Source organism: Mustela nigripes, chromosome 6, assembly GCF_022355385.1.
Source record: "Mustela nigripes isolate SB6536 chromosome 6, MUSNIG.SB6536, whole genome shotgun sequence".
Taxonomy (NCBI): Eukaryota; Metazoa; Chordata; class Mammalia; order Carnivora; family Mustelidae; genus Mustela; species Mustela nigripes.
This window is the reverse complement of record NC_081562.1, coordinates 54,527,863-54,554,326: the sequence shown is the minus strand read 5'-3', so window position 1 is coordinate 54,554,326 and position 26,464 is coordinate 54,527,863. Positions and strand designations below refer to the sequence as shown.

The 26,464-nt window shown below is 41.5% G+C and overlaps 1 protein-coding gene across 2 annotated transcripts; it reads left to right on the top strand.

Moving 5' to 3' along the window:
• Nucleotides 1-216: 216 nt before the first annotated feature.
• On the top strand, nucleotides 217-26,166 carry YBX3 (Y-box binding protein 3). 2 transcript variants are annotated; one of them, XM_059402608.1, is made up of 10 exons: nucleotides 217-687; nucleotides 4,700-4,763; nucleotides 5,803-5,836; nucleotides 8,494-8,583; nucleotides 11,677-11,799; nucleotides 15,761-15,964; nucleotides 21,326-21,423; nucleotides 23,274-23,445; nucleotides 24,114-24,213; nucleotides 25,596-26,166. In XM_059402608.1, the coding sequence occupies exons 1-9, from the start codon at nucleotides 426-428 to the stop codon at nucleotides 24,177-24,179; spliced, it is 1,113 nt and encodes a 370-aa protein (XP_059258591.1). In that variant the 5' UTR covers nucleotides 217-425; the 3' UTR covers nucleotides 24,180-24,213; nucleotides 25,596-26,166. The 2 variants fall into 2 exon arrangements, with proteins under 2 accessions (XP_059258591.1, XP_059258592.1); XM_059402609.1 differs by lacking the exon at nucleotides 15,761-15,964 and having other exon boundaries at nucleotides 220-687.
• The last annotated feature ends 298 nt before the right edge of the window (nucleotides 26,167-26,464 follow it).

Here is a 26,464-nt window from a genome sequence, read left to right as displayed (position 1 = left end):
AAGCTTACCCCGGCTTCCTCGCCTCTCCAACGCGGCCCCTGCGCTCCCGTCCCGGGCAGATTGGTGGCCTGCAAAGGGCACTGGGCGCCTTTAAATGCTAATGAGAGTCGTGCCCAACTCCGGAGCCAACTTTCCCCACCCTCTTCCCTCGCCCGCCCTTCCCTCCCGGGCCAGCGCGCCGCCTAGAAAAACTTGTGCGGGGCCATTTTTGGGGCAGTAAGATCGAGCGAGGAGCCCAAGACCGAGCGCGCAGCCCGAGAGCTCGAGCCGCCTCCGCCGCGAGACCCCACCTCGGCCGCCGCCGCCCGCGCCGCGAGATCCGCACCGGCCTCCCCGAGAGCGAGCCCCGGCCGCCGCGACCACCAGCCGCGCTAACCGCCGACCAACCGCCACCGAGGTGCCCGAGTGAGAGCAGAGGAGGCGGCATGAGCGAGGCGGGCGAGGCCACCAGCACCACCAGCACCACCACCCTCCCGCAGGCTCCGGCGGAGGCGGCCGCCGCGGCCCCCCAGGACCCCGCGCCCAAGAGCCCGGTGGGCAGCGGCGCGTCCCAGGCCGCGGCCCCAGCGCCCGCCGCCCTTGTCGCAGGAAACCCCGGTGGGGACGCGGCCCCCGCAGCCACGGGCACCGCGGCCCCCGCCTCTTCAGCCCCCGCCGGCGGCGAAGACGCGGAGAAAAAAGTTCTCGGTGAGTCAGGCGGCGGAGGGTGGGGGCTGCTCCGAGTGGGGCCGGCGGCCGCGGGCGGCTGCGCACGTGCGGGCAGCTCCAGGCTGCATTTGCCAGCGGGGCGGCAGCGTGACAGTCGGGGTGCCCGGCGCCGGTGGCCGCAGCCCGCCCGCCCTGCAGAGGCTCCCGGGTGAGCGCGCGGCGCCCTGCGCTCCTGTGTGCCCCGTGCGCGCCTCTCCCGGTCCCGGGCCAGCAGGTTGGGGGCTTCACTTTTGTCACCTAGGCGCGGGCACTGTCACACACTCCCGCAGTGGCGAATACCTCGGTCCAAAGAGGAGAAAAGAGCGACGGTCTGGGAGGGGGTACCCAGGGTAGGGATGGATGTGGATGTAAGGGAGGGACAGACACGTGGGACGGGGACTGTGGAGCCCTTGCTTGGGATCTGGGTGAGGGGAGGATTTCCCTCGGGGAAAAGTGGGGGAGAGGGGCACAGGGAGGGCAAGGTGGAGAGGCTTCTTGCTGAGAAGGCTCAGGTGTCTGTCCCGGATGCCCTTCCCACATGGGCACGGGAAAGACGCCATGCTTCTGGCGGCCACATGCCGGCTCGGAGGTGTTGCAATCCTCTCCGGGAAACTTAGGTCTTGATCCTATGTCCTCCCTCTGCCCGTTGCTGCAAGAAAACCATTCTGTGTTTGCCAGTCGCTTACGCGTTTTCTTCTCCCCGGACTGTGGGAATGCGCTTGGGGCAGCAGCTGAAAAAACTTCGTCGATAGGGTGGGTATGACGTTTGTTCAGAATTTCCTTATCTAGGGACTTGTAACTTAGCAAAACAGATGGGAAGATGAGACGTTCGGGTTGGTGGGGCACAGCAGTGGAAAGGGTTTGTGCGGTCATTGTTGGTTTTGTCGCTTATTCAGCCTTCTGGAGGCTGAACGAACTCCCAGTGCAAGGCTTTAAGCAGGTGGGTGGTGAATAAACTGAAGGGTGTGTGCTTATGTCATTCACTCTTTTTTAAAACAGGAAAGTTAGGAGTTGGTGTAGGATGCTTCAGAGCAATTTCCAGTATTTTGGGGTGGGGCATGTTTGATCTCTCTGAGTCTTGCCTACCCAATTTCCTAGGAAGAAAATTGAAGGACTAAGGTGAAGAAAGTGTAATACAATTCCATGCCCCGCCTCCCCCCTCCCCCAGGCCCGTTTTCTTGTTCTTCCAGGGCTTTTACTCAGTTACTGGGGGACAACATGCTAAATGTAACCTGTGTAGGTTAAGAAACAAAATTGCCCTAGTTTTGCTGGACTGAAACTTAACTCCAGTCTAGTCACTGTTGTATTGAGATATTGTTTCCAACAAGTGTTTCTTGGAACATGTCCATGTACAATGTCTGAGACAGACAACCTTGGGGTTATACAAAGCAGTGTTAAGGTATATTCTTAATATTCACAACTTGTTTTTATATATAGGAACGTTTGCAGGTTTTCACTTGATCCTTGCATCCTTTTGAATCGAAACTAAACTGCTGGATTTCAGATGGAAGCAGTTATCTTTAAAGATGAAAGGAACAGATAAATTAATCGTTTTTTCTTAACTACCAACTGCTCAAGCCTCTACCACATCCCAGGTGATCATTCTGGAGGTTTTTCATGTTTCCATTGTAACTCCAACTCTTAAAATGAAGAACAGCCTTCCACATGACATTTCAGCACTGTTTGTCCCTGTCCAGTGTGTTCTGCCATCTCCTCTCCTTTGCCAGGCAAACACATGGGTGCCTAAAATGTGCCAGGCACAGTGCTGACTGAAATGGATTCTGGTTTTGGATTCTCTCATTCTACTTCCTGCAAACAGTCTTTAACTTCAGTGGATAGCCATCCATAGGCCAGAGAAAGTAGTTTACCTGAGTGAAAGAAAACTAATAAATATCCTGGAAGCCATATGGCCTTCCTCGGTACATGCCCCCCTCCCTGCCTTCTCTCTTTGGGTATGTGAAGTGAGTTTATGGTTATAAAGCAAGAGGTGTGCATGGATGTTGGATCCCATGATGTTGGGAATATTTGTGGAATTAGGACATTTTAAAAAACTACTTTGAGTAGTAAAAATGGCCTTCAGCTTGGATTGAAGTTAGATTTGAAAATTTCATCTTTTTTTCCCATAAACATTGCCTTTCTAATCAAGATCATTCCTTTGACAGTGTTAGACATTAAATACGAAAATGAATCAAACAGTTCCTGTCTTTATATTTTTCCAGGTCATTAATTTTTGGGCAAATGAAAGGAGGCACAAAAAGCCTATTATTTGAAATAATGTGGAACTTAAAAGCATATGATTTATCAAAAATGAGCCTCTTCTGTGTACAGTTAGATCTAATACATTTTTTTTCTTTGACCTGTTGCTCTAATTAGAATGCCCTAAAACTGAAGATTCCAATGGTTCAATCTCTGCATTGGAGAGATCTTTGTTACTTGGACATAGAGCTGGAGATTTCTCATCAGTGGTGGGCTGAATGACTTTGGAGGCATAATGAGTTTTTTTTTCTTTTCTGTTTCTTTCTTTCTTTCTTTCTTTCTTTTTTTTTTTTTTTTTTACAAAGAAAGCTGACATACTTCTTTAGGCAAATCAATATAGCAAAACTGGACAGCATTTGGCCCACAACAAAGCAAAGCACTAATTACTATTTTAGTCTTGAATTTAAAAACCAAATCCTTATTGTTTATCCTTGGAAATTATCAACTTTGTATCTCAGTGTAGATTGTTGTTACTTTCATTCTCTACTAAACTTTTTTTTTAACCATACTCTTATTGTCATATTTCCTGTTTCATTGAGTCTTGATAACTGCTCTATGTATTTCCTGAACGTAGGCGTTTCCTAGACATTCTGAATTTAGCATTCACAGTTGATTCAAAGGAGTCTTCTCAAATCGTGCTTGAGGGCTGACAGATGAATCTCTCTGAAGGACAAGTTATATGACCATAGTATTTGTTTAGATTCTCTTGAATTCTGTTGAGTTCTGGTGTGTTGTACAGAAGTTGTCCTCATGATGGAAAGTGGAGGTAATCAGGTTAAAGAGGGGGATTTTGTAAAAAATGCTGAGTTTGACTCTCACCAACTGCAGAGAGTAGGGTAAACAATGAAACAGAAGCCCAAATTCATCACTCTGGTTTGGAAAGGCCTGTTACATCATGTCTCGGGGTGGTGAGTACAGACTGGGATTGAGACAGCATTGGTTCTATTATTACTCTTGACTCCTCTGATAGGCCCCCAGCTGGCAACTACACGAGATACTTTCTATCTTTGTAGATTAGCTACAAAACAGTAGCTTTGTAGGAACTACCGGATTCACTTACTCAAGTTTGCTTTATATGTCAAAGCTTTATATGTCAAAATGTGAAAGTGCTGTGTTGGAGTCCTTGGTACTTACTTTAACCTTGTTCATCCGTCTGCCTTATCTTTCATTGTGACCTTCTTTTGCACTTAAAAAATTTTTTCAGCATTGGGGCGCCTGGGTGGTTCAGTGGGTTAAAGCCTCTCCCTTTGGCTTGGGTCATGCTCTCAGGGTCCTGGGATCGAGCCCCTGCATCGGGCTCTCCACTCTGCGGGGAGCCTGCTCCTTCCCTTTCTGCCTGCCTTTCTGCCTACTTGTGATCTCTCTCTGTCAAATAAATAAATAAAATCTTTAAAAAATTTTTTTCAGCATTAAAACTTGGAGTTTTAAAACTTAGAATATTTTTTGTTTGGGTTTTTCCCTTAAATAATGCTTTCCAGTTTTAATTACTACGGAATTGTATAGACTTATGACCACTCTTTATCTTATGACTTTACTGAAAAGTTTAACGAGGAAGAGAGGTTTAGTCTTCTAAAAAGTGTTTTCCTGTGGTAGCTTCCCTTGCTCCATTTTCTTTTCCAAATATATTTTAGATTTAAGCCTTTAATGGTTTCCTCAGGTATGTTTAGGCTTTATATAATGCTATCAAGACCTTAGTGATATGAGCTTTATCTCTTTGTAGGTCAGATACTAATTTATCTGCTTAATCTTATTTTAGCCACCAAAGTCCTTGGCACTGTCAAATGGTTCAACGTCAGAAATGGATATGGATTTATAAATCGGTATGTGTGTATATCTCCGTACATGTTTTAAATGCATGTTTACTTTATGGCACCAGGAGTTTATAAATCTTTACCATACTTTTTAAAAGGCTTATGTAAGTTTGTTTTGTTTTATTTTTAACTGATGTCTGGAGTAAGTTTTAAGATTTGTAAGTACTGTCAACATTCTCATTTGTAAGCTACTGGTGTTGAATATTAATTAAAATACATTTCCAGAATACTGATAAGTAACGTTTTATAAAATTCCGTCATTAAAAGAAAAAAGGTGAGGGAGATAAATGAGAAACAGGTAGGGACTTAGGATAATTGGGACCATATCCATAACTTCACAGCTGGAGAAATGGAGTCTTAGACTGGTTAAGCAACTTTCCTAAGGTCACACAACTAGTGAGTAATTGAGCTGGATCTGTAACTCAGGTCTGGCCTGAGTCCTGTGTAGAAAGCGTAGTGTTTTCTTTAAAGTGATTGTAGCTTCTAACCACATAAAAACGAGAACACAGCTGTAGGCTGTTGGGAGTATGAGGCTATTTTACATGATATTGTCATTTTTTTTTGCCCCTGCCCCCGCCCTTAAAAAATTCCTTAATTTCTTCCTTATCTGATTTGGTGGGGTGGGGGGTGAGTTAGGGCATGAAGGATGTAGGGGTGCTGTTTTAGGTTTCAGTGTAAGGAGAGCCTAGTTCACAGCTGTGCCCTGTCCTTTTAACTGTCTTACTTTGCTTTACTGGGAGGGAAATCGCAGGCTCTGATTACATTCCACGTGATTTAGGAGGAGATGAGAGGGAAGGGATGTTTCTGTAGAATCTGCACATTTGGATCTGAGCACTCTGGTAGTATGGAGGAGTAAGACAGGTATCTTGCAGGTTTGAAAGCTTTTCACAAGGGCTGATTCCAGGCATCTGAGTTAAGTTGAGAGATTAAACAAAAATTTATGTTGTCTTTTTGAAGTCTTGGAATCAAAACCCATAAAAACATCTGTTCTTTTAAGTATTTCCATATACCTAGTACTTTTATTTGTGAATTTTTTGTCTCCCAACAGAAATGACACCAAAGAAGATGTATTTGTACATCAGGTAAGAAGAATAATAAATGTTATATTTGCTGTGTGAGGGGAGGGGTGTCTGTGATCTGCCCTTGTCTTTTTTCCAAAATGAAGTCCTATAAACTATTATTCTACTCTAAACTCTTACTGTGACTTTTATTTTTTTCAAGGGAGCTCATTTCCACATTTTTAAGATTGGCAGGTAAACTCTTCTATCCCACAATATTAACTGTTTTTAGTTTTTATGTTTGCAGTAATATTCAAATGGAGTAATAATCAGTGAAGACCAGTTTCTAATTTTAAAGCCTTTGAGGCCTTAACAAAGTTGTTTCCATGTTAGCATCTTATTTTGCTGACTTTGTGGTTCCTCAGTGTTTGGCTGGAACTGATCTGACTTTTGCCTGGGTGGGTCTTGGTTAAAGCCCTTCTACCGGAGGAACTCTGACTTGAGGTAAATAAAAGCACAGTGAAGCAGATGGTTAGAGTGTGTGTATCCAAGACATGAGAAAACTCCCCAATTCCCAGAATAGTCCTCACTCCTGTTAAAATGAGGCATGGTTGGGGCACCTGGGTGGCTCAGTGGGTTAAAACCTCTACCTTCAGCTCCGGTCATGATCCCAGGGTCCTGGGATCAAGCCCCGCATCGGGCTCTCTGCTTAGCAGGGAGCCTGCTTCCTCCTCTCTCTTTGCCTGCCTCTCTGCCTACTTGTGATCTCTCTCTGTCAAATAAATAAATAAAATCTTAAAAAAAAAAATGAGGCATGGTTAGCACATCTCCAGGTCAAAAGTTCCACATTCCTTTGGATTCAAAGGAAATGTAGAAAACGGGTAAAATATGTGAGAACCGCAGGCTTCTCTCCTACTGGTATCTTTGTCTGTCCTTACATTCCTGGCCTGGGATGCTATTTATTTCATCATGTATCCTGGACTTGTTTTATAATGTTGGTTCAAAGAAGATATGCCTCCCCTTGTTCTTTTTATATATTTAATTTTCAGTGACTTGTTTCAAATATGTGGGAGCTCTTAGCATATAACAGGAAGGTATAGAGCCAGGTACCAGCACATGGACCCGCAGGGCTGTCAAGTGGCTGGTTTTCTGTTTTTGTTTCCTTCTGTTTGGTGTTGTGGGTGGCTTTGAGGTGGGTGTGGTGACGGGAGCTGGGGATATCTAAGATTAAGCTCTCTAGTTGTGGTTTCTCTTGTTTACATTTCTGCTTGACTGGATATGTATCAGTCGTACCTAGATAAGGTGAATAGATTTTGTTGTTGTTGAGATATAGTGACTTTTGAAATCATAACGGACTGAAAGTATTGCATTTAATACCTATAAGCTAATAAATAGACTCTTTGGGTAAAGAACTCTTGTGTCTGGTGACTGCTGTAGTAGAAGGACCTCCCAAGTTTCTGTACTGGTGGCCAGCATCACTAGCCTGCAAGCATCTGACCTGATTCCAGCCCCCATGAGGTTGTGTGAGTCACCTCAATGTGTTGAGGCCTGCCCAGTTTAACAGGAAAAAGGGAAGGAGCCGGCAGGGAGGGGCTGTTTTTGGAATGGCTGAATGTTCTAACCGCGGGTACATGTATCCTGTCCTGAGCTGCCTTTCTTCCTCTGTGGGTGAGGTCTCTGCCCTATTGGCTCAATTTTTTCCCTCCTCCCTCCCACTCGAGTAAGGGAAGGGCTGGATTACACATGCCTAATCGCTTTATAAAATAAGGTTGACCTAGTTCCACAGAAACTCCGAGCCCCTTTAACTATTTAGAGATACCAGCTAAAGAAATGGAAATTCATTGCAGAATTGTTCTCTCCCCTCCACGGACCTGAGATAGGGAGAAAGGGAGGCCTTTTAACAGGCAGGTGTCTCCTGCCGCAGAACAGCTTCGTGAACCTTTTAATGCATCATCAGGGAATATATGTGTAGGGATGAGTGAGAGATGAATGGTGTGATGGGGAAAATGCTGAATAAAGATCATACAGTACAGGGGTATGCATTTCCACCACCCACTCCCCCTATACTTTCCCCCACCAGGCTCTATCTTTTAGGCATTCTGCTAAATCACTAACCAGGCTTGTGTCTTCTTATCCATAAAGTGACGGGGGTGGGGGCGGGTGGGGGGGAAGGAAGAGGCCAGATTATGATGATTAGTAATGTTTCATTCTTGAGATAATTTTGTGTATTCTGTCAGAAAATGATCCCTTTGGCATTTTTAAATTCCTTTTTTCTATTCTTCATCATCCCTCCTTTCTTATGTTTTACAGTTCCTCTTGAAGTTAGCAGTATCTCTTGTCTGTAGAAACCTCTCTACCTGCAATATGTATTTGTGTGTTCCTCATCACAGCACCTACCCCACCCCCTGCCCCCAAATGATGGATGTTCAGTCTGAATCTTAGATGCTTAATAGTTTGAGGGAACTAATAGTATCCAGTATCACAATCGGGTTGTAACAGAAGTGTGTGGTAACTAAACACTCTGTTTAATCCATCTATCAAGAAAAATTTCAGAAGATAGCATGAATCCAGAAAATAATGTGTAACATAGTTTTATAATGCTTTTGTTGGTTTTGGAGATCCAGGTTAGTGGGAGAATAATTTTAAAAAATAATTAATAATACAAACAGTAAACTTGAAAGATGAAATCTGTGGCCAGTATTGATGTATACTTCATTTAGAATTTTATGTTCTCTTGACAGACTGCCATCAAGAAGAATAACCCACGGAAATATCTGCGCAGTGTAGGCGATGGAGAGACTGTAGAATTTGATGTGGTTGAAGGAGAGAAGGTGAGAAAATATTGTGGCTGGGTATCCCAGAGTGTGCAGGCCTGTGCTTTTCTTGCATAATAAATGGTGCCTCAGCTCCTTTTGAATTAACATTCCTTTGGATTTTTGACAGGAAGAAGTGACATTTAAGTAGAAAAAAATTTATTTTAAAGATTTTATTTATTTGACAGACAGAGATCACAAGTAGGCAGAGGCAGCCAGAGAGAAGGGGGGGCGGAATGCAGGCTTCCTACTGATCGGAGAGCCCAATGTGGGGCTCAATCCCTGGACCCGGAGATCATGACCTGAGCTGAAGGCAGGGGCTTAACCCACTGAGTCACCCAGGTGCCCCTAAGTAGAAAATTTTTGATTATTGAATATCATTATAAATGTTCTTTGACTTGTTATAAAAGGGCATTTTAATTTCTCATTTAATAAATGATGAACCCTGTTCAGTTATGGAGGGAGAAGCTAATTTTTCAAAATTTAAAGGAAATATTTTGTTTTGCTACCAAATACATACTCAAGTGTAGATTAAAATTTAACTTTAATCTCTGTACTCAACATGGGCTCAAACTGACAGCCCCAAGATCAAGAGTTGCATGCTTTGCCAGCAGAAACAGCCAGGTACTCATAATTTTCATAGTATTCAAAATAGATAAAAGTTGCTTTGGGGAGAAAGATTTCTTTTTTATAAGTATAAAATTTTCATACTCTGATTTATAAGCACTTCTGCAGAAATAGTACACATTCAAGAATGCTTTATCCTCAATAAAAGAAGATTCAAAAAGTTATTTTAAAGATTTATTTATTTGAGAGAGAGTGTGTGTGTGTGTATACACAGAAGGAAAGGGAGAAGCAGACTCCCAGCTAAGCAGGGAGTCTGATAGGGAGTTCGATCCCAGGACCCTGGGATCATCAGATCATGACCTGAGCCAAAGGCAGACACTTAAGTGGCTGAGCCACCCCAGCACCCCAAGAAGATTCAAATTTTTAAAAAAGATTTCTTTCTTTATTTGAGAGAGAGAGCATGTGCATGAACACACCTGGGGCTGGGGGCAGGACAGGGAGGGGGAGGGAAAGAATCTCAAGCAAGAGACTCCCCACTGAGTCTGGAGCCCGTTGTGGGTGGGGCTCGGTCTCATAAACCTGAGAGTGTGTCCTGAGCCCAAATCAAGAGTCAGACTCTTGACCAACTGAGCCACTCAGGCACCCCAAAAAAGATTCAAATTTAACGTAATCACTCTGTTTTCTCTTTGGCTTGGATTTTGGAAAGCCAGAAGCATCTCCGTAGACTGTGTAACAGTTTTGGTCAGATTAGGAACCATACGAGAAGCTAATGGATCATCTTGAAATGTATCTACAGAACTTTTTTTATACTGTTACATATTTGTTCCAATATTAGTAATGTCCTTTATGCTTTGTTTTTAATCAACAGTCTATTACAGATATCAGTAAAATAATCTAGAATCAGAAAATATTTTAAAACCATATGTGGGGGGCTCCTGGGTAGCTCAGTGGGTTAAAGCCTCTGCCTTCTGCTCAGGTCATGATCCCAGGGTCCTGGGATCGAGCCCCGCATCAGGCTCTCTGCTCGGCAGGGAGCTTGCTTCCCTCTCTCTCTGCCTACTTGTGATCTCTGTCCAAAAAAAAAAAAAAATAAAAAATAAAAAAAGAACCATATGTGGTATACCTGCCATGGTCGCTTGTGACAGCTGAATTAGAAACCGAGAGAATGACTAGTGAAGTACTGTGCAAGTGTTCTTTCCACTTACATGCACATCATTTTGTGGTCCACATTCTTAACAGCTCTCAAGCTGTTTTGCTGAAAGAGCAAAAGTTACTGCATTTAATAGAGAAATTTAAATGATTCAAGTCATCCACCAGTGAATGCTGACCTGTAGTGATTTCTGTTACCTCACTGAATCCTTAAAACTGTGTTGCCAGGTTATTTTTACCTTGTATGTTTTCAGAATGTGAGGTTTTACAAATTGATGTAGAGAGTGAAATAGACTGTTTTGAATAGCTTGTCTGAATTTTTTATGTTTTTGAAGCATTATTTTATCTGCCCATTTGAGAAGGAGAATGTTAAGTCTGTTTCAAGGATAATAAGGAGGGCTAAAGTGGCATTACATTTGTGGAAAACTATGTCTTGCTAAATCAAGGACCCTTTTCTGTTGCTGCCAAGATGGGAGAAGTTTCTCTCTCAAACACTCTGTGCTGGACAGAGCCATCTGAGCCCATGAATAGCTATTCTCCTAGTGCCTCTTAGAATCATGCAGGTTTCAACATTTTTCTTTTTTTCCTTTTTAAAATAAATACCTTTTTTATTTGAGACCGAGAGAGAGAGCGCGCGAGAGCACGTGCACGAGGCATGGGGAGGGGCAGAGAGAGAGGGAGAAGTAGACTCCTCACTCAGGGCTGGATCCCAGGACTCTGGGATAACGACCTGAGCCAAAGGCAGACAACTTAACTAACTGACTGAGCCACCCAGGCGTCTGGTTTCAATATTATTCTAAGAAGATAATGTTTCAGTTATTTTCCTTTGAGCAACATTCTTCCTGGCCTGGCATTATTTCTCTTATAATCGTATTATATTTACCAGTTTATGTTCTTAAAGAGGTACATCCTGTCTTGAACTTAGTATGCCGAACAGGAAGGAAAAGTTGAGGTTGTGTGAGCAAAGAAACTACATTCTAATTAGTACACCAAGCACCTTGCTCACCTTTTTAATACCTGGGTGTATTTTATTGAGGTTCTGATAGGAATTGTGAGTATGTTCTGCCAGTCTTTAACATTCTGACTGTCCCAGGCTGTTTTTTTGGGAGGTTGGAGGGGGATGGTGTTCAGCATCTTTTAATTTTGAGGCCATCTTTGTTTATTTTCTTTCCTTTTTTTTTTTTTTTTTAAAGATTTTATTTATTTGACAGAGATCACAAGCAGGCAGAGAGGCAGGCAGAGAGAGAGAGTGGAGGAAGCAGGCTCCCCGCTGAGCAGAGAGCCCGATGTGGGGCTCTATCCCAGGACCCTGAGATCATGACCTGAGCCGAAGGCAGAGGCTTTAACCCACTGAGCCACCCAGGCGCCCCCATCTTTGTTTATTTTCTTATGCAGGGTGCAGAAGCAGCCAATGTGACTGGACCAGATGGAGTTCCCGTGGAAGGGAGCCGTTATGCTGCTGATCGGCGCCGTTACAGACGCGGCTACTATGGCAGGCGCCGTGGACCTCCCCGTAATGTATGTTGTCTCTCCTCTTAAATGGTGATGAAAAAAATTTTCATGTCTGAAATTAAGTGTGCATCCTTGGAGCAGATAGATGTATCTTTTCTTGGAGGCACAAAATGATTTTTTTTTGGGGGGGGTGGGAAAATTTTTTTTTTTTTAAAGATTCTATTTATTTATTTATTTGACAGAGAGAGAGATCACAAGTAGACAGAGAGGCAGGCAGAGAGAGAGAGAGTGAGGGAAGCAGGCTCCCTGCTAAGCAGAGAGCCCGATGCGGGACTCAATCTCAGGACCCTGAGATCATGACCTGAACCGAAGGCAGCGGCTTAACCCACTGAGCCACCCAGGCGCCCCTGGGTGGGAAATTTTTAATGTCCAGCATTTTTCCATAGCCAAAGGTCTCTTTGGATACCTGCCATGCAGAAGTTGTATCAGTTTGTACAAATTTGGCTGCAAGTAACAGACAATTATCCTTTAACAAGAAGGCTTAATTAAGATAAGCTGTGCCAGGGTTGTCCAAAGGGCTTTCTCTTTATTTGGCTCTTTTATCTGGCCAGAACCTAGTCATGTGGCATTTACTGGCAAAGGGGAATGGGATTTCCATGATTGGTACAAACCTGTTGTTCATCTCTTGGCACTAGCACTGTTGACCTCTAAGAAAATAAGTGTTGGTTGGCAAGGGAGAATGACTGAATAGCTTGGGAATAGGCAAAAAAACTCTACTGACCACAGAAATACTAATTTGCTTTGACCAAGTAACTATTTTATTTAGCTTAGCATTTCCCCATTATTTTTAAGTGAAGAAGCAGTAAGTAATTCTCCAGATTTTTAATTCTTTAGATTGGTACCAATCCAGGTGAAAGGGTTTACAACCAAGTGTTGTCTGCAGTTTACCTTAGAAGGCTCTATTTAAAGTACTTTCAAGGATCTGAAAAGAATCCCATTCGTTTGTACTCAATGAGGATCCCATTAGATTTGAGTTATTTTTGATGTTTTAAAAATTATGACATGGGATTGGCACTACAGAATAAAACTGAAGATGCTTTGTGAGCACTAGATTGTGGCTGTGTATATTATCCAAGAAAAGCTTTTGAAAAATCTCACCAGAATAAAATGTCTGCAGAATGAGAATGATTTATCCCCATGCTTTGGTAGGTTTACAGCTTTCTGCTTACCTTAATGCTTTCCCCCTTCATTCTGTCATCTTAACACCCTGCCCAAATTGGTTTTTATCAGACACTTGTTACTTAGTTTTCTGTTTCTGTTTTCTTTTAAATTTTATTTTACTGTTCTCTAGGTTTTTTGTTCATTTGTTTGTTTTACGTTTTTAAATTCCAGTTAGTTAACATAGAGTGCTGCATAAGTTTCAGGTGTATAATACAGTTATTCAACACTTATACGTACATCCCCAGTGCTAAACCTGACCAGTACCCTCCTTAATCACCATCACCTGTTTCACCCACCCATCGCCCCCATCCTCCTGCCTAGTTCTGTTATTTTCTTACACATATCTTGCTTATCCTATTCAATTTTTAGTAAAAACCCGTGCAGGGGTAGAGATAGGAATGAGATTACTATAACATTGATTATATCGAGTTAACTCTGTCACGTTCATCAGATTCACAGAACTCTAGTTTTGATGGCAGTTGACCCTTGGATAACAAGTGTTTGAATTGTGTGGGTCCACTTACCTGCCAACTTTTTTGGTGAATACAGTACAGTAATGTAAATGTATTTCCCTTATGATTTTCTTAAAAATACTACTTATTCTCATCCATATAAAGTGGGTATTAATTGACTCTGTTATCATTAGGCTTCCAGGCAACCATAGGCCTTTAGTTAAGTTTTGGGGAAGTTAAAAGTTTTGGGGTTTTTGACTGCATGGGGTTGGCACCCCTAACCTTCACATTGTTCAAGGGCCAACTGTATTTTGATTAGTAGGTTAATTCAGAAGTAAAAATGGTAGACAAACTTTTTAGTGAGAAATTTTTGTTTTCTTTCTTTCTTTCTTTCTTTTTTTTTTAAGATTTTATTTATTTATTTGTCAGAGAGCAAGAGCCCAAGCAGGGGGAGTGGCAGGCAGAGGGAGAAGCAGGTTCCCTGCTGAGCAAGGAGCCAGATGTGAGGCTCTATCCCAGGACCTGGTGATTGTGCCCTGAGCCGATGGCAGCCGCTGAACCGACTGAGCCACCAGGTGTCCCAAGAAATTCTTCTTCAAAGACTTTTCTCCTTAGCTGGAAAGAACGTGTTTGGCAATGGCAGTGCCATTATTCTTATTTTATAAAACTCTTAATGAAAGATTTGGCTGTAATAAATAATGTTTTATGCAGTCTCACACTGAACTATTTTGGTGTATATTTTCTATGCTAGTATGTTCTTTTTTTTTTTTTTAAAGATTTTATTTATTTATTTGACAGAGAGAAATTACAAGTACACTGAGAGGCAGGCAGAGAGAGAGAGAGAAGGAAGCAGGCTCCCTGCTGAGCAGAGAGCCCCATGCGGGACTCGATCCCAGGACCCTGAGATCATGACCTGAGCCGAAGGCAGCGGCTTAACCCACTGAGCCACCCAGGCGCCCCTATGCTAGTATGTTCTTATATAGCTGGGCATTGTGTCTGATACAGGTTTTGCGAAGTGTAGAATGGCTTGATTTTTCTGAAATTAGACTACAGTTGAGACTTTTCCTCTTTGGGAATTTAGTTGCCCATGTGGTGGTTCTGGAGGGTTCTAAATCTTAAAAAAATGGGTCATTATTTTGTTAGTTTTTAATTTATTCATTTTTGAAAACTATAAATTTCTCTTGACTACCTTTGGCATTTGCATATCTTTATCCTTTAAGATTTGAGGTAAATTCTTTGAGGGATGTTTGGCTGTTTGTTTTTAAATATAAAACATTAGTATTTGATACGGTAGCTTAAATAATGGGAAAAAAATATAAGGTCTAGTTTCCTTTTTTAATAAGGTTTATATATAGAAACTGCCCATATCTGTTACTACTATAAAAGTACAATTAAAACTTTATTCCAAACACATGAAGAGAATCATGCCATAAGTCAGTGGTTCTCAAACTTTTTGGTTTTTAGACCCATTTATATGCTTAAATGTTATGGACAATCCCAGAGTTTTTGTTTATGTGTGTTTATATGTATCAATATTATATTAGCAATTAGAGCAGCTATTTCAAAGATATTTAATTGATTTAAACTCATTACACAAATATAAATAACATTTTTAATGAAAACTGTTCTTAAATTGAGTAAGAAGCGTGATGTTGCTTATATTTTTAAAAATCTCTGATATTTGGTTTAATAGAAGCCAGCTGGATTTTCATATCTCGTTCTGCATTTAGTCAGCTAAGAGGTTTTATGTCATTGTAGCTTTTTGGCACCCCTCCACATACCCATGAGAGAATAAGAGGGGAAAAGGCAAATATTGTCTTAGTAGTGTTATGAGAATGTTTGAATTCAGTGCCTGTCTCCCACTTGGGAAGGTTTCGAGACCCTGTGCACACTTTGAGAACTGCTGTGGGATGGTTAGACTCTTAGGACAAACCTATTGAGAACACCACAAAGTACTTTATTTCTTCTTGCTTTGTCCTGACTTCACCCCAGTGGATGGCAAATGTTGGGAAATACTCATTTGGCAGAGCTAATTAGTACCAACCTTGTAGTTGTTTTTTGGGGGGTGGTTGATCAACAAATAGTCAGTGACCAATTCTAATTAGATGACTGCTAAAGTCATTATAGATTGCTCTCGCTTCTCTGCTGCTTGGTATTTTATCTGCACAGACCTGCTTTGATCTCAATGTTTATCCCTGGTAATCCCTTGAAAACCTGGGTTAAATGAATAGAAGGAATTATTCTTTTGGGGGGGGATTTTTTTTTTTTCTTTTGGTGATACTCAACCTAAGTGGTATTCTGTGGTTCTGTCCTTGCCGAAACTTCTTCTGAATCTCTGTTTCTTTGCTTGCTAGTACGCTGGGGAGGAGGAGGAGGAAGGGAGCGGCAGCAGTGAAGGATTTGAGCCCCCTGCCACTGACGGGCAGTTCTCTGGGGCCCGGAGTCAGCTGCGCCGCCCCCAGTATCGCCCTCAGTACCGGAGGCGATTCCCGCCTTACCACGTGGGACAGACCTTTGACCGTCGCTCACGGGTCTTTCCCCATCCCAACAGAATGCAGGTAAAATGCACCTGGGACTTGTCTTCAGCAGTCCTCACCCCTCCGTCCTTCCTCTGCCTCCTCTTCCTCCTCCTCCTCCAACGTCAGCCGCCGGGAATCAAACCTTGCCTGTGGCTTCCTGATGCTGCAGAAGCTGGGGCAAGGCCTTTAGTGTACGTTTCCAGAGCAGCCGGGCTAGTAATGGTACCACAAGCATAGCCACGGGAGCCATGCCTGTACTTGGGCAGCCTGGTGAATAGCGTGTAGTAAAGTTAGAGACATAGATGGGAATGCATTAAGAGCTTGAAATCTGAAGTCGGCAGACCTGGATTGGAGTCTTGTCTCTGCTGTGAGAATCTGTGAGCTTTCAAGAAAACCAGTTTAATCCTCATCCATTAAATGGGGGTTAATAAGGTACCTCTTCCATGGATTTATGATGATTAAATCAAGGGTAAAGATTTTAGTGCACTGCCTCAGGATAGATAAAATCTCTAAATAAATATTAATATTGTGAGATGGCATTGATTATTAAGAAAATCTAATGTAGACGTGGAGATTGTTGATTAGTTATTGATTCTCCTTTTTTACTGAAAAATACTGATACAGCTATTGTGAACTTGACCTATAATTAATAAACTTGTACCAATTTCACAGTCCCCAGGAAATTTGGAAGACTTGGGATAGGATATCATTTTTGCTATCACTCATTATAACGTCTTCCTCTTCGTGTCCTTGTTTTTTGTTTTCTGTTTTTCCACTAAGTGTTTTGACTGAACACTATGTTCAGTCTGTTCTTTGCTGCCCATCTCCTATCCCATCACGCATGACTGTTCTTTCTACATTGCTTCTTGTTATTTCCCTTCCACTCTCTAACAGCTGTCCCTGACGAATGTGCTAAAAATAATGACTAGACTTGCATATATGGAGAGATTGGGTCCACGAGGCATAGTAGGTTTCTTTAGAGCAGCACTCAGGGCTTCTAGGAAATGAGAACAGGAAGAGTTAGTGAGATTGTAATACACATTTATTTTTAGGGCATTAGTTGTACTTTACTGAAATAATCTTTCTTAGTATTTAGCACGTCTGTATGTGTCATTTTTTTTTTAGAACATGTTGGTTCTTTTTTCTGTGTTTTTAAAATAAATCATATTTCATCTTAGGAATTGAAGATTGAGAGCAAAATGATTCTTCAGTGCTAGGGGGAGCAGCATTTGCACAAGCTGGCTGAAAATGAATTTTGAGAAATGTATGCTTATTCTGATAATTGCATGGAGTTGTTTTAACTTGAGCTGAACCTCTCATCCATTCCATATATGAAATAAAGACTGTGCTTAGATTCCTTTAACATCTTTTCCTTAACAGTCTTTCTAATACTAATCTGCTTAAGGCAATCAGCAGCATCAGATGAAAATCCCTAAAACTCTTCCATACAGCTAGGCTACCTCCAGGCTGTTAATGTAATGGCTTAAAAGTGTAGAAACCCCTCAAAAAAAAAAAAAAAAACAACTGTATCACCCCTCAAAAAAAAAAAAAAAGTGTAGAGAGATCTCTAGGGTGTTAAAATTCTTGAGGTCAGATAGAAAAGTGTTTGCAAACATTTTCTACTACATAAATACTGAAATTTATTGGATGCAACAGGGAAAAATGATAATATACAGGACAATAGTGTTTCCCTTATGTACAAAGGACATGTATAGCATGATACATCAGTGACTAAATGACTTCTGTTTTTTTTAAAGATAATATTCTAGCTTGATTTTAATTTAATTTGCACTTGGAAGTTAAGTAGGACTGGTTACTGAGCGAAGAGCAGCTATTTGTGGTCTTTGAGAAAAGAAGTGTATGAGGAAAGGGCATATAAATTATTTGGCCTTGACCAGGTGACAGATGTTTGAAATCAGTGCTCATTCAGTCTTCCCTGTAGCTTTATAAAATTGGCAGTGGTTTCCATATTTTTAACTGGTGGTGTTACAAATGAAGAGATTTGAGTATTTTTTAAAACTGGCAACTTTTACTTAAGGTTGCGTGGGCAAGAAGTTGTAGAGCTTGATTTAAACTCAGTTTCTGCTGATGCTCTTCCCATCTTACCATTCTAGTAAATTCTAATCCTTCATACATGTTAATTGCTGCTTCTGTCTGTTTTTTGTGAATCAGAGTTCCTGGGGGAGAAGCAGCTTGGCTTGTTAAGAGCACTACAGGGAGGCTTGTGTGGTTAGGACCGCTGTGAGGGAGGCTGCAGGGGGTGGCTGGGAGGGGAGATTAGGGTTGTGTTTTAGAGCAGCTCCAGCCTGCCAGGTAGACTGGTGAGGACTGCTGACCTGCTCTAGATGTGACAAAAAGCCAGTAAAGGGATATAGACAGGGAAGACCCATATTGAAGAGCTCATGGGACTATTTGTGGAAGCTAGACCACAGGAGGCGGGAGTGGAAGTAGGGAGGCCAGCTGCTGTAATCTCCCCGTGCTGAGCTGGTGACGGCATGGATAGGAATGCTAGCGGTGGAGGTGGGCTAAGGGGCCAGGTTTAGAAAATGTTTTAAACCCAGAAGCGACGGCATTTGATAATGGAGTGAATGTGTGTTGTAAAGAGTAAAGGATACCTCTGTGGCTTTTGATTTAAACAGATAGAGTAAGACCGAAGAAAGATCAGGTTTGGAGGAAAGGTAGAATTCATCTAGAGATCTCCCCCTACCATCCCTTCTCCGTATTAGTTTTCCCTGGAGATGTGAAGTAGGCAGAAAAGGAAAGCACAGTCAAGAGGGATAACGTGGCTTAAGTTAGGAAGGTGTCATTTTAGATTAGGTGTTTGTCAAAGCCTTTGGGGTCATAAATAAAGGGAGGGGATGAGTCTTTCAGGTATTGGGAAAGGCTGGGATTGGCAGGGACAGAGGCCTAAGGGAGTCCAGGAGTTGTGGGGGGTCTAGGTAGAACTTCAGAGACATAAGGACTTATTAAAAGGCCTGGCCTGGGATGGTATTAACTATCAAATGAGTGTTGGTTGAAAATTGATCCTTGGACTGAGTCCTGGGGCACACTGACAAGGCAAGACGAGGAAGATGAAGAAGAACCAGATAGGGAGCACATATTTCAAGGAGGAAATGCTGTGTTAAATGCTGTTAAGCATAGGAAGTTGGGCTGAGAATTGATTACTGGGTTTGGTAACTTGGAGGTTAGTGGTCTGGTAAGAGCAAAAGTCTGGTTAGAATGCATTGAAGAGTACAGAGGCTGAGGAAGAAAAGGTATTAGATTCTCCCTTGAGGTTTCTGTGGCGGTAGCGTTAATGGTTTTCTTTTGTGTGTGTGTCTGTAGAGGAACTCCAGTGGGGCAGCCGCTGGAGGAGGATATGGGATCACGGCAAGGTTTTGTTTGCTTTTTGTTTTGACATTTAGTGAATTCTTTCCTGGCCTCCCTAGCCCTTCCCTCCCCGACCGCTTACTCCTAAAGCCATTATAGAGGGGCGAGTCTAATGTGCTCTACATTGACGTCCCCGCACACACACGTATAGATGTGCAGCTCATACTGTGTATGTATCGGTATGTATTACCGTGTGTGTCCCTTGTTTCTGTCTACAGAGATGGCCTGAAAACACAGACTCCTTAATAACACTGAGCGTACCTGATCCCAATTTTTTCATTTCTAAGTACCATGCTGCAATAAAAAGAAGCTCTCTTGGAGAAATGGCTGATTTCAGAGCTGGGCCAGAGAAAGTACAATATGAGCCCGGAACATCTTGTTGTGCCAAAAAGCAAGAAAGTACTCAAAAGAATGTTGGAGACATGTCAGAGGGACATGAGCCAGCTTGAAAGGCTTCCCATTGGCCAGTAATGATAGTAACAGATATAACTCATTGAATAAAATAGAAAACCATGAGCCTATACAGATAGAAATACATAAATGAATATGTTGAGGATTTGATGAGGAGGGAAGTACTTAGAGACTTTGGAAGTACTTCTCCAAATCCTCATTAAGGACAAAGAGAGAAAGAGTAAATTTACCACGAAGTAGCCTTGGCAGATACGACCTTAACTACTTCTGAAAATGAACATTGTCAGTAACGGTACAAATTGAAACCATATGGCTTCCAGCAGGATGCAGTGAGAAGAATGCAGTATGACTTCTGTGGCTTCTCTGCCAAAGATGCACAAGCTAAATCATGAGGAAACACCAAACAGCCCCATATTGAATAAAATAACTGGCCTGTAATCTTTAAAAGTGTCAAGGTCATGAAAACCAAGTAAAAATGGAAGAACTGTTCCAGGCAAAGAGACAGCTAAATTCATTGCATGTCCTGCATGGGTCTTTTTTGCTGTCAAGGATGTTATTAGAACAACTCATGAAGCTTGAATGGGGCCTGGGGATTAGGTTCTGTCCTTCCAACTTTTCTGTAAGTTTGTGATTATTTTTTTAAGCATTGCCAAGTATGGGTGCTATTTTCAGCCTGTTTTGTGTGCCTGGATAAAATGAGGGTGTAGAGAAGAGGGAAAATTATACAGTGAAGGGGAGGAGGGATAGCGAGTCAGAGTGTTCGAGGTAAGAGAGGAGTTGGCTTTGGACCTCAGCATGGACCAGTCACCCAGGGTTGGGAGAGAGGAGAAAATTACAGCAAACGCAGGTTTGTGGGCAGATTGGAGAATGAAAGAATGTGGAAATTCTTTGCCAGCTGCTTCTCTTTTCTTAGTGAAATATGGAGCAGGAAGGGTTGTTAGTGTGGAGGAAAAGAAAGTGGAGATGTGGGTGTATTATAAAGAATTCCAGAGATGTCTCTTGGGTTTTGTTACTAGTTTTTAGTCATTCCTTTCTCTGGGAGTTCTACAGTAAACTAATTTTATATCCCCAACCTAAAATAAATTTACCATCAAGAAAGTGTAATTTTATTATTTTTTGAAGGGTATACTTAAATAACACAAAGAGATGAAAGGAGGAAATTAGAGGTGAAGGTGTAGTTAAGAGGTGTGGGAAAACCTTTGAATATAGAAACCATGAATGGTTGAAGGGATACCCTGTTCATAGAATCAGTGGGTCTGAATTGAAAAATGGAAAATGTTCTCATAGGTCAAATGTGGCGTATCATTGTCTTTCTTTTATAAAGTAGAGGGGGTTTTTTTGTAAGAGATGAATGGGGCACTTCAAAATGTTAAGTTAGTATTATAAAGTAAGGTGATCTGTGATAGGCAAAGGACTGTTCTAGTGGAAATAAGTTTTTCTTTGCTATCATTCATGAAGATCTAAATCAGTAAACAGTTCACTGGTAAAGTTGATGGTTCTTGGCTTTATAATGAAGCCTCTTTTTACTTAAAAAAAAAAATTCTGAATTAACTGGAGGCTCTATGTCTCTTATATCTGGTAGTATGATATTCATTTTCAGCTCTCACTGCCTTCTTGTAGGCTGGTGAGATTGGAGAGATGAAGGAGGGAGTTCCAGAGGGGGCACAGCTTCAGGGACCGGTTCATCGAAATCCAACTTACCGCCCGAGATACCGGAGGTATGTGACGTTTTTCACTAACGACCAGTTGAAGCACTTGTGAGTACGGTGGATGAGAGTGTTGTGGGTCTGTTTTATGGATCTCATATATCTAGAAGAAGTGGCTGCATCCTAACTTTTCGGGGAACTCTGCAATAAGCTTTCAGATGGCCGTGGGACATTTCCCCCTAATCTAACAAAGTATTTAGGTGCCTCTTTACCAAATGTTATTTGTATTTGTTAACCTTCATTGCTTCTTGGCCTTTTGGCTAAGATCAAGTGTTATTTGATAACTTTCATGTGGTATGAATTAATACTTAATTTTTTATTACATTTAATGATATAAGCAGTAAATTAATTGATGGGTAATTACTGGTAGAGCTACAAATGGAAGAAGAAGTGTGTGCCAGGAAAGTATTTGGGATGTTGAATTCAGATAACCAAGGCAGTGTAGGTATTAAGTCAGGCTACAGATCAGGCTGTGTTTAAATTCCCATCTTGCTGGCAATTAGGACCTGTGTCTCCTTTCGAGATTCCTGAACACTTCAGACTTATACCAGGTCTCTTAAGATGGAGATTTAAGAATATTTTACAATTTTTAAAAGTATGAATGAATCTCAGATAACGGTACCTGGTCTATAGTAAGCCCTCAGTGAGCACGAGACATTGTTACTACCAGTGATGTTCATATTAGTGAAGGAGTAGGTTGTTTGTGTTTTATCCCTTGTGAAGACTGAGTTGGGCTAGACTCCTTAAGATCCTTGTAAAGCTCTTTATATCAGAAGCCTTCCTGTTCCTCTCCCTGGTCCTTGATGTGAGTGAAAAAAGTAGACCTTCACTCCTGATCGACATTGACACCATCTTGAGGTTTGGCAATATGGGTTTATTGAAAGGAGAGTAAGTCTGTCATTTTGAGATAGGATTTGTACCACTGTGTGTCCTTTATCCTTGCAAGATTCATTCCCGTTTTAGAATAATCACTCCTAATGATTAATCACTAAGGACTTTCAAAAATAAGAGACTTAATGGAGGTGTCTTAAGGAAAACAGAAAGGAGACAGTGGTAATGTCGGCTCCAGCTCTGTTGATCCCTGGCTGTGTGTGATCTTGTGAAAATTCCATTTGACCTTTGTCGACCTATAAAAAGCAGCATTCCTTAGGGTTCAACCAAATACTTGCCCTCTCTACACTACTCTTGGTATTCTCACCATAAATCCAGTTTCAACTGCATTGAATCCACCTGGATTCAGTTGGCATTGAAATGAAATATTTAACACCAAATTATCCAGACCAGGGTCTGGCACATGGTCATATGAGTTTTCCTCCATGTGTAATTCCCATGCCTCCACTAAAGTGTTCAAGGAGGGCAGATACCAGACACCACTTTTCTTTATAAATCTTCTTGTCCTTGGGGCCTGGCCAGTGCCTGGTGGGGTCCTGGTATATGTCCAGTGTAGCTTTGGTCACTACAAATTGGTATTCAGAAGAAAAGGGAAAATAGTGGAAAAACAGGTTTTTTTTTCACAAAACTCTCAATTCTGTTTGCTGCATTAGCCTGTGTGTAATTCTTGCAATGAATACTGAATCATTGACTTAATCTTTTTTTTTTTTAAAGATTTTATTTATTTGACAGAGATCACAAGTAAGCAGAGAGGCAGGCAGAGAGAGGGTGAGCAGAGAGCCCAATGTGGGGCTCGATCCCAGGACCCTGAGATCGTGACCTGAGCCGAAGGCAGAGGCTTTAACCCACTGAGCCACCAAGGCGCCTCTCATTGACTTAATCTTAATTTAATCTTAAAAAAATAAAGATTGTACTCAAGGCCTCCTATCCTTCGCACCTGTGCTCTTTTCCTTTTGTGTTTTCTGCTGTAGAGGCCCTCCTCGGCCCCGACCTGCCCCAGCTGTTGGCGAGGCTGAAGACAAGGAGAACCAACAAGCAGCCAATGGGCCAAACCAGCCATCTGTTCGCCGTGGATACCGACGCCCATACAACTACCGGCGTCGCCCCCGTCCTCCTAATGCTCCTTCCCAAGATGGCAAAGAGGTAGATTGAGACAGCCGGAAGGGGTGGTGCCAGGTCATCCTTAATCACGTCAGACCCTAGTTTGTCTTCCAGCCTAACAGTGGTTTCATAACCTGGTAACTGATGATTAGCATTTTTTATAAAATGTTATTTCTAACAACATTTATAGGAATTTCATATCCAGCACTCTATATCTCATATAGATGATAATATATTGTTAATATATAATATTTTGCTTAAACCTATATCTATATAATATATGTTATGGAGAGAGAATGGCCTGTACATAACACAAACAAAATGGGATTTGAATTCAGCTAATTAACATTCTCTGAAACAATTATGCATACGAATGGAGAATCAGAATTAGTATGTTTAGGGCCCTCTGTACAAAGGACAGCATTTAGGGAAGAGCCTTTCTTAAGTATGGATTGAAAACAGTTGGGTATCAGGGACTTTTTGTTGTGGACAGTGGTGGTGCTCTGTTGTCATTTATGGGCCTTTCTTCTGTGGTACTGGTTTTTGACTCCTACTTAAGAACAGTTAATTTTGCATGGTGATTTACTCTCATAAGCAGCAAGATGCCAAATTTTGAGACCTTTTAGTCTTAAACTTTGTCATTGGACAAATTGTCCAGTTATCATGTGGACAGATTGATTCCTGACCTGTGGTTTTGTTTTGTGTTTGAGACCAAGGCAGGCGAAGCGCCGTCTGAGAACCCCGCTCCAGCCACCGAGCAGAGCAGTGCTGAGTGACACCAGGCTCCCCAAGCACCTTCACCATCACCAGGTAGGAGCCCCCAGGCTTCTGGCCTGGACCAGCTCTGTGGCTCCTCTGGGCCCACCTTTTGTCTCCTTGAGGGTTCTGGAGAAAGAGGATTTGTAGTGGTTAAATACGGGATTTGACCTTAATTTGCTAGGCCCTTGGGGGTGTTAGCATTCTGAGAGTTAGTGAGAATATATATATATAGGACAATTTTTAATACTAATACCTCTTAAGAAAACTTTGGAAGTTTTACCTTTGTGACACCTACTGGCCAGTTTGAACGAGACTGATTTGCAGAATAAACGTAGAGTGTTTTTTTCCTTCTCTTTCATAACCAACAGAATTTATTTTGAGGCTGTGCAGTAGACTGTGTGAGGGTCGGGGTTTCTGTACTCTATGCAGGATCTCCTACGCATTTACTGGATGCTACCGGGTGGTTTGTTTATCCTTTACCTCAGCAGTGTCTGCTGCTGATAAAACAGGGTGCCAGCTAGACTTACTATGGTTCTGTCGGGATTTAGCCAGAGAACAGGGCTTGAATAGGGTGTGGTAAAGCGCAGCCTCTGGGTGAAGGTCAATTTGCATCTTTATCGACATCTTCTGCTTTCCTATTTTCCTGGTGAAGACCTTGGAAACTTTATGTAGCAAGAAATATAACTGGAAAGACTAACCCAATTGTGAAGCCACTCTTAAAGGAATTTAGAAGCCATAATAGTAGTTCTCACTCTGGGTTTTTTACCTGGTAACTCCTGGGACTTAAATTTTGAGTATTTCTTGGTTGTTGCCCTTTTCATTAAATAAAGAATTAGTTTTTAGTTAAAAGAGATTGTTAAACTCGTAACGTTGTGTCAGACATTTGTTATGCTGGATTTGTTGTATTTTCTCTCTAGGTTCTGTTGGCAGTGTATCAGAATTAAGGTCCCTATTTAAATTTGCTTGCATTAACTGACTTAGAACTGTGTTTCCATCATTTGGCTGCATACTCCTACTTAGTAACATTATTTCTAGATCTTCTAAGGAAATAATTGAAAATATAGGGAAACAAATATTTCTACTCCCTGTAACTGAACCTTGGGAAAGGGCTTCGTTTGGGGGTACATTCATGTTAGGAAATACTATGCAGCTACTAAAATGATTATGAAGAATTGGTGATACTGTAGAATCATTTATTTGAAAAAGCTTCATGATGGTAATTTTCTCTTAAATAATTTTATAAAAATATTACTACCATGTGCTGAATGTTCTGGTTTATAAAAATTTTTACTAAATGTATACTTTACAAATCTATAAATGCAAGGATAGATTCCATTTAGAGCTTCTGAAACACTGTTTTTTGAATTACATTTTGCCTTTTTATTCTTGAACTTTTGGTCATTTTGTCACTCTTGGTTTTAATTTTTTTCCAGGTGACCTAAAGAATTAATAACCATTAAAAAAAATAAAGCAGAAAGCAGAACATGACTTTAACCAACACCAAAGAAACATCCAAGCAATAATGTGGAAGACTAATAACCAAGATGTGGACATTAGAATGTTTACTATTATTCTTTATGAAACAGACAACTACAAAAGGAAAACATCAGCCAATTTTTCTAGCAAGCTGAGATCCCGGGAATGCCTGCACAAAAGACAAGAGAGCAACCTCCCCAGTTTCAGCAACCACTAGGTTTATATTTTTTTCCTGGTTTTTACTGTTTTGGTAATATGAATTGAAAGAAGAAATATTAATACCACGTGGGGAGAACCCCAACCAAAGGAATCTGAAATATATAGTAAATGCTTTTTTTCCCTTTTTTGTTCATTTTGGATGCTGGTGCTAAACTTCCAAGTGTCGTGATTTAAAAAAGAAATTTTATGCCCTTCTTATTTATTTCTAGGATGAGGGGAGGATAACATTTTTGCTTTCTTATGTGACTCTTTAAAAATGTGCAGTATGAAGTTCCTCAAAAATAAAATTTTTACCCTTGAAAGGAAAAAGGTGTATGACTGGAGCATGCTTTCCTATCTTAGCATTTGTTTTGTCTTTTCACACTACTTAAATCACATAATAGTAAACTCAGAACCAAACGTAAAGGTGCCTGAATGCTATTTGATAAATGGAGGCATATGAGCTTGAGACCATGGGATTCCTCTTGGAAGGTACAGCTGGAAAGGAACACGTTCTTGTCTGAGTTCGGCAATAGGCATGCTTCATTCCTTTGCTCTTGCCTAATCTTCGCTGAGATGACATGATGGTGTTTAGATTAACAGTTTTCTTTATATGAAGGAAGGAGTT

What these genes read in the sequence shown, in the direction of transcription:
- YBX3 (XM_059402608.1), top strand. Translation starts at nt 426, where the DNA reads ATGAGCGAGGCGGGCGAGGCCACCAGCACCACCAGCACCACCACCCTC. An exon ending in GCCGTGGACCTCCCCGTAAT is followed by an intron (nt 11,800 to 15,760) that starts GTATGTTGTCTC and finishes TTTGCTTGCTAG; the next exon opens with TACGCTGGGGAGGAGGAGGA. An exon ending in CCCATCCCAACAGAATGCAG is followed by an intron (nt 15,965 to 21,325) that starts GTAAAATGCACC and finishes GCCTTCTTGTAG; the next exon opens with GCTGGTGAGATTGGAGAGAT.